Genomic DNA, 16,011 nt, shown 5'->3' on the forward strand with positions numbered 1-16,011 from the left:
TTTTGCCCTGCCAGAGTCTTTGCTAAATTTCCCATCCAATTCTAAACGTTAAGGTTCTTCACATGAGTCGCAAATTTGTCTCTCTGTCCAAGGCCTCACCCTCTCAGACCCAGATTCATATACCCAACTGTTAAGAGATTTGACATCTTCATATATTTTAATAGGTAACTCAAATTCTACAATGCATTTCAATTCCCAATTCCCCAAATCTTTCCTCTTATTTCTTCCCTATCCTGTAACAACCTGTGACCAATTGTTTAAGCCAAAAACCTGGGCATCATCCTCAACTTTTCTTTCTCTTGCCTTGCCTCCCATATCTAACCACAGTCAAATCCTATAGACTCTATCTCCAAAAGTCCCTCTCAGATCAGTCTACTTCTTTCCACCTACACTGCCATTACCCTAATCTAAACCATCATTTCTTGCCTGGTCATCTGCAATAACCTTTTAATTGGTTTTCTTCCATTCTACAGTCAGCAGCTCTAGTGATCTTTTAACAACTTAAATCAGCCAGGCATGGTGGTTCACATCTGTAATCCCAGCACTTTGGGAGGCTGAGGCAGAAGGACTGCTGGAGCCAGGAGTTCAAGACCAGCCTGAGCAACAGAGCAAGACTCCATCTCCTCAAAAAATGTTTTTAAGTGTAGCCAGGTGTGGTAGGGCATGCTTGTAGTTCCAGCTGCTTGGGAGGATGAGGTGAGAGGATCACTTGAGCCCAGTAGTTCAAGGCTACAGTGAGCAATGATCACTCCCCCTGCACTCCAGCCTGGGAGACAGAGGAAGACCCTGTCTCAAAAAAACAAAAAACAAAAACAACAAAACAAAACAAAAAAACTTAGATCAATCCTGTCACTCTCTGATGGAGTCCCACTACAATGGATTTAATTCAAATTCCTTTCCATGGCCAGATCTGGCTTCTGTCTCTCTCCAAACTCCCCAGTAGTAGTAGTCTTTCCTCCTTACGAGCCAAACTGACATTCACTTAGATCTGAAGCTCTTTTTCAATTCAGACACCCGCCTGCTGTATTCTCCCCCAGCTCTTACATACCTGACTCTTAATCACCTTTTAGATTTTAGTTTTAAAATCACCCCCACAGCAAGGTTTTCCTTGACTTACAAATCTACAGTATAGTATTCCCTCTCACACATCCTGTTTATATCCTTCGTAACACAAACCACAACCTCTAATTATGCCAACATGTGTTTTTTTTTTCCTTAAATAAAAGTGCCAAGAATAAAGGGTCCATAGCCATCTTGCTTGTCACTGTGTTCCCACAGCCCACTACTGTGCCTGACAGAGTACATGCTAAGTGTAGATTTACTAAATGAGGTGTCATGAGTCCAAAACTGCTTACATAGACTTGGAGAAACCACCTAATTTGAAGTTTGTTAAATTAGTTATTTTACATGTAATCAAGAAAAACAGAAATGAAATACTCAATCTATGAATTACAACACTAACTTAAAACACTTGCTGGTGCTAAATTCATCTGATTCATTTCCACAAATGATACTGATATTAGCAAATTATGATAAAGAAGCAATCATATATTAGTATTGTAGTATTTTTTTCTTTAAATTAGTAGTCAACTTTGAAAAAATGGTTTTATCTTTCCATAGCAAGGTCACATCAATTTTCAGAAATGTAGAACATAAAAATGTAACAAAATTACATAGTACCCCCCAAAATACATAAAGCAAAAACAAGTATGGGCAAGGATGCAGAGAAACTAGACCCTTCACATGTTGCTGGTAGGAATGTAAAAGGGTGTAGCCACTGTGGAAAAAAAGTTCGGCAGTGTCTCAGAGAGTTAAACATACGGTTGCCCTATGACACAATATATGCCCAGTTCCATTGCTAGGTACGTACCAAAAATGATGGAAAACATATGTGCACATAAAAACTTGTACAAGAATGTTCATAGCATCATTATTCATAATAGTCAAAAAAAAGTAGAAATAACCCAAATGTCTATCAGCTGACAAATGGATAAACAAAATATGGTGTATATAAATATATGCACACACAGAATATTATTCAGCCATAAAAAGGAATGAAATACTGACACATGCTAAAATGTAGATGAGCCTTGTAAACATTATGCCAAGTTAAAGATAGCAGGCACAAAAATCCATATAACTATGATTCTAGTTATATGAAATGTCTAGACTATGCAAATCCATAGAAAGAGAAAGTAGAAAAAAAAAAGAAACAGAAAGTAGATTAGCAGACTGGAAGAAAAAAGAATGGGGAGTGACTGCCAATAGGTATGGAGTTTCTGGGGTGATGAAAATATTCTAGAATTAGATAGTGATTATGACAGCACAACTTTGTGAAGTACTAAAATCCATTGGGTCATATACTTTAAAAGGGCAAATTTTGCAGTATGAGAATTATATCTGCATTAAGAAAAACTGTTACTTTCAATTGAATATTCAAATGCCTTCAAATAATCTGAAGTTTTTGGTTTTTTGTCGCCCAGCCTGGAGTACAGTGGCATGGTATCAGCTCACTGCAACCGCTGCCTCCTGAGGCTTAAGTGATCCTCCCACCCCAGCCTCCTGAGTAGCTGGGACTACAGGCATGTGCTATCACACCTGGCTATTTTTTGCGTGTGTAGGTATATATACACATATGTGTGTGTATATATGTGTATATATACATGTGTGTGTGTGTGTGTGTGTATATATATATATATATATATATATATATATATATTTTTTTTTTTTTTTTTTTTGGTAAAGACAGGGTTTTGCCATGCTGCCCTAGTTGGTCTAGAACTCCCCGGCTCCAGTGATCCACCAGTCTCAGCCTCCCAAAGTACTAGGATTACAGGTATGAGCCACCATGACCAGCCACTATGAAGTTTTAAAAGGAAAGATATTCTTAACAAAATACTAGCTAACCAAATCCAATAACATATCAAAAAGATAATCTACCATGATCAAGTAGGTTTCATACCAGTGATGCAGGCATGGTTTAACAAACCCAAATTAATAAATCTGATACACCACATAAACCGAATTAAAAATAAGATGATCACATGATCATCTTAATAGATGCAGAAAAATCATTTGACAAAATCCAGCATCGCTTTATGATTAAAACTCTCAGCAAAATCAGCATACAAGGGACATGCCTCAATATAATAAAAGCCATCCATGACAAACCCACAGCCAACATAATACTGAATGGGGAAAAGTTGAAAACACGCCCTCTGAGAACTGGAACAAGACAAGGATGTCCATTCTCACCACTCCTTTTCAACACAGTACTCGAAATCCTAGCCAGACCAATCAGACAAGAGAAAGAAATAAAGGGCATCCAAATTGGTAAAGAGGAAGTCAAACTGTCGCTGTTTGATGATCATATGATCATTTACCTAGAAAATCCAAAAGACTCCTCCAGAAAGAAAGTTCCTAGAACTAATAAAAGAATTCAGCAAAATTTCCGGATACAAAATTAATGTACACAAATCAGTAGCACTTTTATATACCAACAGCAACCAAGCGGAGAATCAAAATAAGAACTCAACCCCTTTTACAATAGCTGCAAAATAATAAAATACTTAGGAATATACCTAACCACGGAGGCAAAAGACCTCTACAAGGAAAACTACAAAACACTGCTGAAATAAATCACAGACAACACAAATAGAAACACATCCCATGCTCATGGATGAGTAGAATCAATATTGTAAAAATGACCCTACTACCAAAAGCAATCTACAAACTCAATGTAATTCCCATCAAAATACCACCATCATTCTTCACAGATTTAGAAAAAAAAATTCTAAAATTCATATGGAACCAAAAAAGACCCCACAGAGCCAAAGGAAGACAAAGCAAAAAGAACAAATCTGGAGGCATCACATTACCTGGTTTCAAACTATACTGTAAGGCCATGGTCACCAAAACAGCATGGTACTGATACAAACACAGGCACATAGACCAATGGAAGGAATAGAGAACCCAAAAATAAACCCAAATACTTACAGCCAACTGATCTTTGACAAAGCAAACAAAAACAAGAAGTGGGGAAAGGACACCCTTTTACACAAACGGTGCTGCGATAATTGGCTAGACACATGTGGAAGAATGAAATTGGATCCTCATATTTCACCTTATACAAAAATCAACTCAAGATAGATTAAGGACTTAAATCTAAGACCTGAAGCTATAAAAATTATAGATGATAATATTGGAAAAACCCTTCTAGACACTGTCTTAGGCAAGGATTTCACGACCAAGAACCCAAAAGCAAATGCAATAAAAGCAAAGATCAATTGTTGGGACTTAATTAAACTAACGAACTTCTGCATGGCAAAAGGAACAGTCAGCAGAGTAAACAGACAACCCACAGAGTGGGAAAAAATCTTTATAATCTAATCATCTGATGAAAGACTAATATCCAGTACCTACAAGGAACTTAAACAAATCAGCAAGAAAAAAAAAACAAAAAATCCCATCAAAAAGTGGGCTAAGGACATGACAGTTCTCAAAAGAAGATATACAAATGGCCAACAAAAGATGCTCAACATCCCTAATGATCAGGGACATGCCAATCAAAACCACAATGCAATACCACCTTACTCCTGCAGGAATGGCCATAGTCAAAAAATAAAAAAACAGCAGATGTTGGTGTGGCTGTGGTGAGCAGGGAACACTTGTACACTGCTGGTGGGAATGTAAACTAGTATAACCACTATGGAAAAGAGTGTGGAGATTCCTTAAAGAACTGAAAGTAAAACTACCATTTGATCCAGCAATCCCACTACTGGGTATCTACCCAGACGAAAAGAAGTCATTATACAAAAAAAGATACTTGCGGCCAGGTGCAGTGGCTCATGCCTGTAATCCCAGCACTTTGGGAGGCCAAAGTGGGTGGATCATGAGGTCAGGAGATCAAGACCATCCTGGCTAACACGGTGAAACCCTGTCTCTACTAAAAATACAAAAAATTAGCTGGGCTTGGTGGTGAGCACCTGTAGTCCCAGCTACTTGGGAGGCCTGAGGCAGGAGAATGGCGTGAACCCAGGAGGCGGAGCTTGCAATGAGCCAAGATCATGCCACTGTACTCCAGCCTGGGCGATGGAGCGAGACTCCATCTCAAAAAAAATAAAATAAAAAGATACTTGCACACACGTTTATAGCAGCACAATTTGCAACTGCAAAAACAGGGAACCAACCCAAATGCCTATCAATCAACAAATGGATAAAGAAACTGTGAGATATCTATATCTATCTATATATCTATATCTATCTGTCTATCTGTATGATGGAATACTATTCAGCCATAAAAAAGAATGAATTAATGGCATTTGCAGCAACCTGGATGAGACTGGAGACTATTATTCTAAGTGAAGTACTCAGAAATGGAAAACCAAACATTGTATGTTCTCACTCATAAGTGGGAGCTAAAGCTATGAGGATACAAAGACATAAGAACGACACGATGGACTCTGGGACTCAGGGAGAAAGGGTGGGAAGTGGGTGAGGGATAAAAGACCACAAATAGGGTGCAGTGTTTACTGCCTGGGTGATGGGTGCACCAAAATCTCACAAATCACCACTAAAGAACTTATTCATGTAACCAAACACCACCTGTTACCCAATAACCTATGGAAATAAAAAATAAAGTAAAGGAAAAGGAAAGGAAAGGTATTCTTTAATTTTACAGTAATTGAAAACAGAAAAACTGGCCAGGCATGGTTTCTCACACCTATAATCCCAAGCACTTTGGGAGGCCAAGGCAGATGAATCGCTAGAGCCCAGGAGTTCAAGACCAGCCTGGGCAACACAGTGAGACCCTGTCTCTACAAAATATACTAAAGTTAGTTGGGCATGGTTGTGCATGCCTGTAGTCCCAGCTACTTAGTAGGCTGGGGTAGGAGGATCACTTTAGCCCAAGAGGCAGAGAGGTGAGCGAAGGTCGTTCCACTGTCCTCCAACCTGGCAATAGAGGGAGAGACTGTCTCAAAAAAAAAAACAAAGAAAAGAAAAAAAGAAAAGAAAACAGAAAAATTAACTTACTAATTTTTTCATGTGCCTAAACTAGGTAAAAAGTAACACTTAGAATTTTTTTTTTTTTTTTTTTTTTGAGAGTCTTGCTCTGTCACCCAGGCTGGAATACAGTAGCATGATCTCGGCTCACAGCAACCTCCATCTCCCAGGCTTAAGCAACTCTCGTGCCTCAGCCTCCTGAGTAGCTGGGATTACACTATGCCCAGCAAATTTTTTTGTATTTTTAGTACAGACAGGGTTTCACCATGTTGACCAGGCTGGTCTCGAACTCCTGACCTCAGGTGATCTGCCCGCCTCCGCCTCCCAAAGTGCTGGGATAACCGGCATGAGCCACTGTGCCTGCCCGGATACTTTTTATGCCATTAAAAAAAAAACTGCCTCTTCAGTTTAAATATCAATGAATTTAATTTAAATATCAGGGCTGGGTGCGGTGGCTCACGCCTGTAATCCCAGCACTTTGGGAGGCCCAGGCGGGCGGATCACTTGAGGTCAGGAGTTCGAGACCAGTCTGGCCAACATGGTGGAAACCTCATCTCCACTAAAAATACATGGCAGCAGCAGGTGTGCAAGGCTGAGGCTGGAGAATCACTTGAACCTAGGAGGCGGAGGTTGCAGTGAGCCAAGATTGCGCCACTGCACTCCAGCCTGGACAACAGAGCGAGACTCTGTCTCAAAATAAATAAATAAATAAATAATTTAAATATCAGGAAAATCATGTGTTAGACCTAATAACAAATGACAATAATCAACTAAATTTTCAACTAGTTATTTTGGTATTGTAAGCTACAGCATTAGGAAAAGCACAGATTTTGAGATGTCAATTGAATTTGACTTGTAAAAAGTAATATAATATTATTTACCCAGCCCTGCTAAAAACATTACCTTTTGGCTTGATTAAAAACCCATTTCTGGGCTGGGGCGGTGGCTCACGCCTATAATTTCAGCACTTTGGGAGGCCAAGGGGGGTGAATCACAAGGTCAAGAGTTCGCGACGAGCCTGGCTAACACGCTGAAACCCCCATCTCTACTGAAAATACAAAAAAATTAGCTGGCCATGGTGGCAGGCGCCTGTAATCCCAGCTACTCAGGAGGCTGAGGCAGGACAATCGCTTGAACACAGGAGGCAGAGGTTGCAGTAAGCTGAAATCGCCCCACTGCACTCCAGCCCAGAAGACAGTGTGAGACTCTGTCTCAAAAAAAACAAACCAAAACAAACCCATTTCTACATTAGTTAGGGTAATGATAGTTGCTACGACAAATCCCAAGATCTCAGTAGTTTAACACAATAAAACTTCATTCGTTTCTCAATTTAAAAAACATTGCATGGTACCCTTTTAAAATAAGAATTCAGAAGGCTCAGCATTGACAAATCTAAAAGTACTAAATTGTCAGTTTAAAGATTCTACTGATAAGATACTGGCTCCACAGAGTAATATATAAATATAATTGGCTCTCCATTAACACCACCACTATTCTTCCTGGTACTCACCCCTATATCCGATAGTCAGCAAATTCTATCAGGTTCACTACTTTCACCACCAATACTTCACCCTAGATGAAGCCCGGTCACATATGGCAGTGAAGAATCAGCCAAATAATAAGACAAAGAACAAGTTGGAAACATCCTGATATACTCTTGAGTGGCCCAGAAACAGAAATAACCCACTCCAAATAAACAGCTGCTTAACAACTGCCCAAAAAAACCTCTGCTACCCACTTAACAGACATTGCTAAAAACCAAGGTGAGGAAAGCTCACTTGCTGGTATAACAGGTGAAAATAAGTCCTAACCTGGACTTTTTTTGTTGTTTCTAAAAGGTTCACGTATATGCCATTATTGAAAGTGTCTGACCCTTTAATGTTTAACTAAATATCAGAAACAGATCAAATATCATACATCTCTAACACATTTAAATTATCTCCTGCAGTCTGATAAATGAGTTTAAAGCCAACACTACTTCTATATTTCAAGAACGTCACTTAGTATCAAATGATTAAATTTTTTACGTTATGTCAAGGATTAAATGGGTCTTTCAATTATGTATGGCTTAAAAATCATGTTCCTAGTATATCCAACTTCAGCATAATCAAACTTCACATGCTAATTTAAAAATATTAATTAAAAATTTTTAAAATATCTATCATCTTAATAGTCCAGTAAAAGCAATCTTCAACTTACAGGTTAGTTCAATGAACTGTAATTTAGTCCTTTAAAAGCAGTAACTATTAAGTACTTACATATAGTTCAGTCACAAATATCAAATAGCTTTAAAGAGCTGGGTCCCAGGAAGTGCACAAAATATCATTTCTCTGGGAAATGAATTCTGTAAATTTGTACTAGAACACATCTCCTTCCCATTTCCCAATAAAAGCATCCAATCTAAAACCCCTGAAAATTCAGAAACACTATAAATAGAGGCACAGTCACCCAAACTGCCTCTACCCCTTATCTCCTTGCAGTAACAGTAAGCAAAACTGTACATACAGAATATTACAGAGTAATGTTCTCTGGAACTCCAAAGAGACATTCCCAGTTTAACTGCTTCCACTCACGGGTGAAGATACATGATATTCACACGGCAAGTGATGTACAATAGACCATGTCAAAGTATATGACTATGGTTCACACAAACTGGTAGACTGTGAAGACAGGACAAAGATACGTGCACTGCAGTCTTCGGATATTATGCATCCAATCTTTCCTATAATTTCTCAGAATAAAGAGAAATAACCACACATTAAGCTAAGTGTCAGCACAACAGTAAGGCTGTTATCCATTTATCTGCAGCCTTTAGACAATAAACCAGCCAAACATATACATCTCTTTTTATAGCTCAACTGGTTATTTTTAGTTTACAATATATAACTGAGATGGCCGAGTCCTTAATGCCTTTCTTCATTTTATTATATATAACCATCATATACAATATGTACAGTAAGTCCAACCTGGGTTCAAATTCTAATTCTACTCCTTAGAGTCTGACCTAAGCAAAAAAAAATTATCAAGCCTCGGTTTCTTCATCCATAAAGTAGAGCTAATTACAAACCTTACATCATAAGAAGTCTATGTAATAAAGCATATCAAATGCTTATTATAATGCCTGGCACACATGGCAAACACTTAGTAAATGGTAAAGTCAGAGCAGTTAAATAAAAGCATTCTAGACAATCAAAGCAGAATTTATTATGTTAAAAAAAGAAACTTAAGCTAAAAGTTCTACAAAAATCCTATCTGAAAAGTATTGATAAATGATTAAACATTACCTTGATAATAATGTTATTATATTTTCCAAAAAGACATAAGGCTACAAATAACATTAAGCAGTAAAATTTTAGTGAGCAGTCATTCAAAACTTTTAGTCTGTTTTCCATCAACTTTCACATTCAATTTGATAGTACCCTTTGTTCAAAAGAGGTTTTAAAATCTTGAATTATATTTCTCGGTGACATGAAACCCCCTTAAATGTATTAAAATCTTCTAAGACAATAGTTTTATAAAATAAAAATTGTTTTGTTTATGGATTATAGCCCCTTTAAATCAACAATTCCAAAGTGGTTAAACAAGTAGACTTTTTAAAATGACCTAAGTAAGGTAATACGAAATTACAAAACTAAGAAAGATAAAATTTCAAATGATATAAGCTATTTCTACCTATAATAAAAGTAAGACTTCTGATTGCAGGCAATTTGGTTATGGAGCGTTGTAACCTCACAACAGAGCCTATATATACAATTGGTTCTATTCTTGCTTCTTTAATTCTAATAGAATCTGAGAGTAAAGGAACAGTTTGAAAAAACAGCACAAACCTGCCTAGCTGATCAGGAGAGGTAGATAAGAAAATGACTGCTTAGTTTAACAGCATGAATGGCAAAGACAGAGGAAATCTATCCAGAACTGAGGGACACAATCAAGAGGTATTTTGACCCCAAGACTGAAAAATGGAGAGCCAAGTCATGCAAGCCCCAAAAAGGTTTGCCTTCAAAATTGAATTCAGAGTGAATCAGGTCCACCTTAGTGACTGCTTGTTCACAAGAACAGATACAGTAAGAGAATGAGAAAAGTACCTAACAGGACTTAGAGATTGATATTTTTAAAGTTTTCTCTAGGATGATCCATCTATTATCAACCATTTTGATATTTACATCTCTAATAACTGAGTCTAAACTCAGATTAAAGTCTGAAACTCAAGTAAAGGTGGTCTTCTTGCCAAGTATCTTTACCACCAAACAGCAATTACCTAATTTTAGAATTATTTCACAGTGCAGGCCAATTTCAGGATCTGAAAAGCTAGTCATGAGTGATGTCAAATGTCATATTACAATACAACTCACAATTATCTATATATTCTATTAATATAAACTAGTGCACTTCCCGTTTCCTAAACCAAGTCCTTAAGCAATTATCAATATCATTCAAAGTTAATTCCAAAAGAGCTCAAAACTCCACATCCGAGGTTTTTAATTATGACTTTGTGAACATTTTCACAAAAATGGCAACTACCTAAATTCCTAACTAGAAAACACCTTTCCCTTCATAGATCATTAAGGATCTATAATCTTTTTACCTAATACTGCATTACTAAGTAACATACTAACATAAAACAAAGTCATCAGTGCAAACATTAACTCCAAAAGAACAGTTAAGGCCAGGAGTGGTGGCTCATGCCTGTAATCCCAGCACTTTGTGAGGCCGAGGTAGGTGGATCATCTGAGGTCAGGAGTTTGATACCAGCCTCACCAACACGGTGAAACCCCATCTCTACTAAAAATACAAAATTAGCCAGGCGTGGTGTCACACGCCTGTAATCCCAGCAACTGGGGAGGCTGAGGCAGGAGAACTGCTTGAACGCGGGAGGCAGAGGTTGCAGCAAGCTGAGAGAGTGCCATGGCACTCCAGCCTGGGCAACAAAAGCGAAACTCCGTCTCAAAAAAAAAAAAAAAAAGAAGAGTTTAAAAAAGGAAGCTAACAGATTCTTGTCTGCTTAAAACTGTAAACAACTCTTGAAGAAAACTTCAATGTCCCTGTGAATCTTTTCTTGAAACAGCTACACATTCCCCTAACCCCTGCTCCAGACACAACCATTCCCTTCCTGTGCTCCTATGCAGCACACAGAACATCCCTCCTGTATCACACAAGTCACATATTATTACGGTTATTTACTTACATGTCACTAGATCTGAGCTTCATAAAAGCAAAGGACTCTTACCATCATCTTCACACTTAGCATAAATATTCAAATGCTAGGCCAATAAAATCCTAGTTAAATAAATAAATGAAGACCAAAAAAATGTGCTTTGAGGGGAGGGGTACATTTGTTCTAAGTTTACTAGGGGAGGGAGAAGTGCATTTAACATATCCGTATGGAGACTGTGATTCGTCAAATCAGTATCTGACCATGAAACTAGGAACCTAAGATTTTACAGCTTCACAGAGTTCAGCCAGAATTCCATTAACAGCATATAGACATATGACCTATCCTTGTAAGATCGTAAAAGGACAATCTCAAATTTCCATTCTTTCCCCTCTAGCAGCACCAATTTATTTTCCTAGAAGCCACTGCCCACAGGGACAGAGGCCCTCCACCTACCCCTGACCCATCAGATCCAATTAGAGCAATGTTAATGAGAGCCATCAACTTTTTACTTACTGGGACACTCCTGTTCCTACAAAGCACTGCAGCCCTACTCCGCTAAGTCCACACACTGATAACGAAAGTAGGCATATGTGCAAGGAAGATGCACAAGAAATTATCTCTGTTAAACATAACAGCACTTGAAAACTAAAACACAGAATCAATGTTTAGTCATAGCAGGTGGTCAGAAAAACCTAAACTTCCTTTATAATATTACTTAACAGCAAACTGTTCTGAATTCTAAAAAATGACCTTACAAAGTAAACTTTTAGGACTCCAACTCCTATGTTGAGGACTACCTATGGCTTTGCGACACCATTAAACTGCTGCTCAATAACTGTGATGCTTCAAATCAATTCTCTTATGATAAGAATGTAAACTTACTAAATCTAGTAACTATACAAAGTTTTCAGTGAAATTCTATGACAATAAGCACACATACCCGTGCTGCTCCAGAGCTCCACCCACTTTCAACCTAGAAATGAAAGTTAGCCATTACAATTCACTTAAAGAAAACTTATCAAAGGAGAAAAAAAGGTTTGCCATGTTAATCATTAATAGGCTGCATAGTATTTGGTTTAGCCTCCAAAAGTGCCTCCAGTGTGGCTATAAGAGGCAGGCAGGTTGGGAAGGAGAAGTTCTGCAACAGGTCTCATCCTCAGACAGCTAACTAATGCACAGCAGCACTGACATCCTCCACTAGTGATCAGTGCTGCACAGACACACCTCCTGCCAAAAGCAGGCCTCTTCAGGGGTAGATAAGGCAGACAGCCTTCCCACTCCCGTCTCAGGTACTTTTTTAAAAAAAGAAGGTTTTAGAAAAGTGATAAATTGGTCTATAAACTGCAGACTAAGTCCCTTTTGGTTTAATAGTACAATGTAAAGATCTTACGTTAAGTACATACCAGAGCATATATTTGCTATGAACAGTATTGTGGAAGTCTATGACTTTCAACTGACTATCCTAAAAACCTATTTTCCACTTCAAAAATGTGTAAAACTCATCATATGCAACAGGAAATCTTTTGTAATCAAGATATTTTCAAACAAATTGTTACTCCCTGTGTAAATCTTAACTTTCAAACAAAAGATGTGAATAAACAGGGGCTCTAACTAGTTTGTTTCAAGTACTTAAATTCCTCAGGGTTTTTTTTCTCCTCCTACTAAAAATATTTGTATCACAAAGTACTGATAAACACAGCTAATGCCAACTAAGAGTTGTTTTTCTAAACCTCCTGTTTTTGCAATAACCGCCCCATTTCTGTGGTTCTTCTGCAAGTCTACAAGCCTAACTAAACTTAATACAACACTGAAACGGTCATAATTCATTAATATCATAATATAGAGCAAGTGTCTTCCTTAACTTAGGTGCCTAAAACAAGTGTTAAGCATAGAAAGCATAGTTGCCTTTCAACGGATCCATGCTTAAACATGCCTGATTCCAAAAGTATTTCCCACCCTAAAATCCAATCCTTTTCATTAAATAAATGTTTTAATAAACACTACTTATTCAAGAATTTAAAAATGTATACAATAGAGAATGTGAAAGCCTCACTTTCATACACAGTACTCTACATGACAGTACACTTCTTTTCTAAACTATTTCAAGACTCCTTGATTACCAACTACGTCCTTTCAAATCTGACTTTGGGGGACAGATGGAACTGTACTGTATTTTATTTATTATCTTTGCAATATCCAGACATGATTCAGAATGGAACACAGAACAGAAAAGTCATATGAGAAGAATGCAACAAATGGTGGTGGGGTGGAGGGCAGTTCTCTTTGAAATTAATGTCCATGTATCCTCTACAGGAGAAAAATGTTGAAAGGGGTGGTGATGAAAGTGAATCTACAACTTATAATTCTTTGGTCCTTGAAATATATATAGTAACCTTGAGAGTATAATTTTTATAGGGGCCACATACTTATTTCTAAGAAAAAAATATCTTCAATTTCTGTTTAAATTTCTGGGTCAAGTGTTGAAAGTAAAAAGGAATTTTAGTCTAAGAAGCAATAAAAGCTCTGATACGGGTTGTAGTGCTTTATCTTTTTTTTTTTTTTTAAGAAAGGATATATCTCTCACTCGCATATTAGGTTGATGACTTTAAGTCCAAAGAAAGTGGTCCCTTTTCCAGGTCTGCTTTTTTTTTTTTTTTTTTTGAGACAGAGTCTCACTCTGTCACTCAGGCTGGAGTACAGTGGCGCGATCTTGGCTCACTGCAACCTCTGTCTCCCGGGTTCAAGCGATTCTCCTGCCTCAGCCTCCTGAAAAGCTGGGATGACAGGCGCAAGCCACCACACCCGGCTAATTTTTTTATTTTTAGTAGAGATGGGGTTTCACCATGTTAGTAAGTCTGGTCTCGAACTCCTAACCTCGTGATCCGCCAGCCTCGGCCTCCCAAAGTGCTGGGATTACAGGCGTGAGCCACCGCGCCCGGCCTTGCCTGCCAATTCTTAAGTCCCTTGATATTTCTGCTTTCTCTTACTAATTAACTGAACCTCATCAGGAAAATATTAATGATGGTTTGAACACTCAGGAGACACAACCTCAGAACTCAAAATACCTCGCGGTCTACCAAAAGAGACCTATTTGATTCAAGACTGGAGGGGAGGAGCAGGAAAAAGGAGGGTACACGGCACGAAAAGCTGCTGGTCAGAGCAGCTGCCCCCAGCTTTTACACACTTACTGGTTTGCTAGGGTAAACGTTAGATAGATGCGTTTTTAGTTTCCCCACGGTCCAGTTCAAGAAGCAGCTAATAGTCTGGTCACTGTATTTCTGATTCGGTGCTTTAATGATGAGGGTCACAGGAATCTCCATCCCACTTTGGTCCATGGTGCCCCCAAAATCAGACAGAGAGTCAAGAGGAGCAGCAGTTAACCCCAAAAGAGCCGAGGTGGTCACCGCCGGCGCGACTGGGATGCGGCCAGAAGTGAGTTCTTAATATTCCGTGTCCAAGTCAGTTACAAGTGCACTGGGCGATACGAAGGCCATTGCCGGTACCAAGGATGGACTGAGGTGGTGGCAACGGCGACGGTGGGGTCTGGGGTGCTGGGCCGTGGATGCACCTCTCCCCGCCAGGTCCGGGCTCCGCCAGGCTCCAGGCTGTGGAGGCAGTCGCGAGGAGAGAGGAAGCTATAAGAAGGAAGGGTGGAGGGATGAGGGAACGACGGCCGGCCCGGTGTCACTGCCCCGCCCCACCGCGACCCCCAAGCTGAAACGCAACAAGGCCCCTACGCCACGGCCCCGCGGTGCGGGTTGGGGAAGGGGCTGGGCCGCTCAGGGCGGTCAGCCGGGACTGGGGTACCTGAGAGAAGGCCGCGGGGCCCGCCACCGCCGCCCTCCGTGCCCAGAGAGGGCCGCCAGCCACACCGTCCGGCGGGGCGTTCTCCGCGGCAGCCGCTCCCTTCCTGCTGCGCGGCGGCGGGCACGGCCCAGCCCCGGGTCTCGCGAGGAGGCGCGGGTGGCAGGGAGAGAAGTTGACCCAAGGGCGCGGCCCGGCTTTCCGCCTGACCCCTCAGTCTGGACAGCGCAGGGTGGCGCAAGGCAGGGCAGGGCCGGGGGCGGCCCAGGCGACTGCAGGTGGCAGGAGGGCGGGGACGAGAGCCGTTGGGCCGGCCTCAGGCGCGCTGGTTTTGCTGTTATTGTGAGGATTGTCTGGGGCCCCTGTAAGCCGGAACAGGCAGGGAGGAAGTGCGTCACTGGCGGCACGCCCCTGCACATGGCCCTCCTCCGTCCCCGCCAGCCCTGCCAACCGTGTCGCTGTCGCCCGCTGGCCGCGCTCGGGCTGCCCGGGATTCTATCTGCCAGGCTTCGCGTCGCCGAGCGGCAGGTCGGGCTCCTCGGAGCCTCTCCCTCCTGGCCGTTTGCTCGGACTCGGCCCCAGCTGCCCTGAAGCCTACCCACTAGCTCCGCTGGCGCTAGCCTACCCTGTCTTGACCGCACCCTGAAGATTTAGGGAGTCTTTCTCCATCCCAAGAGTCGTCTCTGCAAAAGCTGATGTCCTTCCTGATGCTGAACCACACTTCTGCTCAAAATGTGTTGAGCGCCGTCTGTCTGCAAAGCAAGGTGCCAGGATCTTTGGCGGAGAAGCCGTGGGGTACATGCATAAAGAGTACTGGCTTTTGGTAAAACCCTAAGTCCTCCTCTACTTTCTGGGGGACCCTGGCTGTCCTTGCTGGGCCTCCCTTGACTTCTCTAATGGGGACGGTAATGCCTACCTGACCGCAAGCTGAGTAAATGAGCTATGAGAGCAAACTGTGGTGCAATTCTAGCGTGTGCCAGCCTCTCAAGCGTCAGTTTCCGTCTCGTTCCTCTTAATCTTCACTAAAATCCACAAGTATTCATTGAGCA

General features: G+C 40.6%; 1 protein-coding gene across 3 annotated transcripts in view; it reads right to left on the reverse strand.

Moving 5' to 3' along the window:
- Positions 1-15,301, reverse strand: part of HERPUD2 (HERPUD family member 2) — a 53,246-nt gene extending 37,945 nt beyond the window's left edge. The window contains exons 1-3 of one of the 3 annotated variants that reach the window (XM_030932663.1): positions 14,966-15,107; positions 14,347-14,793; positions 12,099-12,131 (exon numbers count right to left, since the gene is read on the reverse strand). In XM_030932663.1, the coding sequence (XP_030788523.1) occupies positions 12,099-12,131; positions 14,347-14,493 (180 nt within the window). In that variant the 5' untranslated portion in view covers positions 14,494-14,793; positions 14,966-15,107. Of the gene's footprint in view, positions 1-12,098; positions 12,132-14,346; positions 14,794-14,965 lie in introns of all 3 variants that reach the window. The other 2 variants (XM_030932664.1, XM_010361126.2) reach the window with 2 other exon arrangements.
- Between the last annotated feature and the right edge of the window lie 710 nt (positions 15,302-16,011).

The sequence above is a fragment of the Rhinopithecus roxellana genome, chromosome 6 (assembly GCF_007565055.1).
Source record: "Rhinopithecus roxellana isolate Shanxi Qingling chromosome 6, ASM756505v1, whole genome shotgun sequence".
In the NCBI taxonomy this organism is placed as follows: Eukaryota; Metazoa; Chordata; class Mammalia; order Primates; family Cercopithecidae; genus Rhinopithecus; species Rhinopithecus roxellana.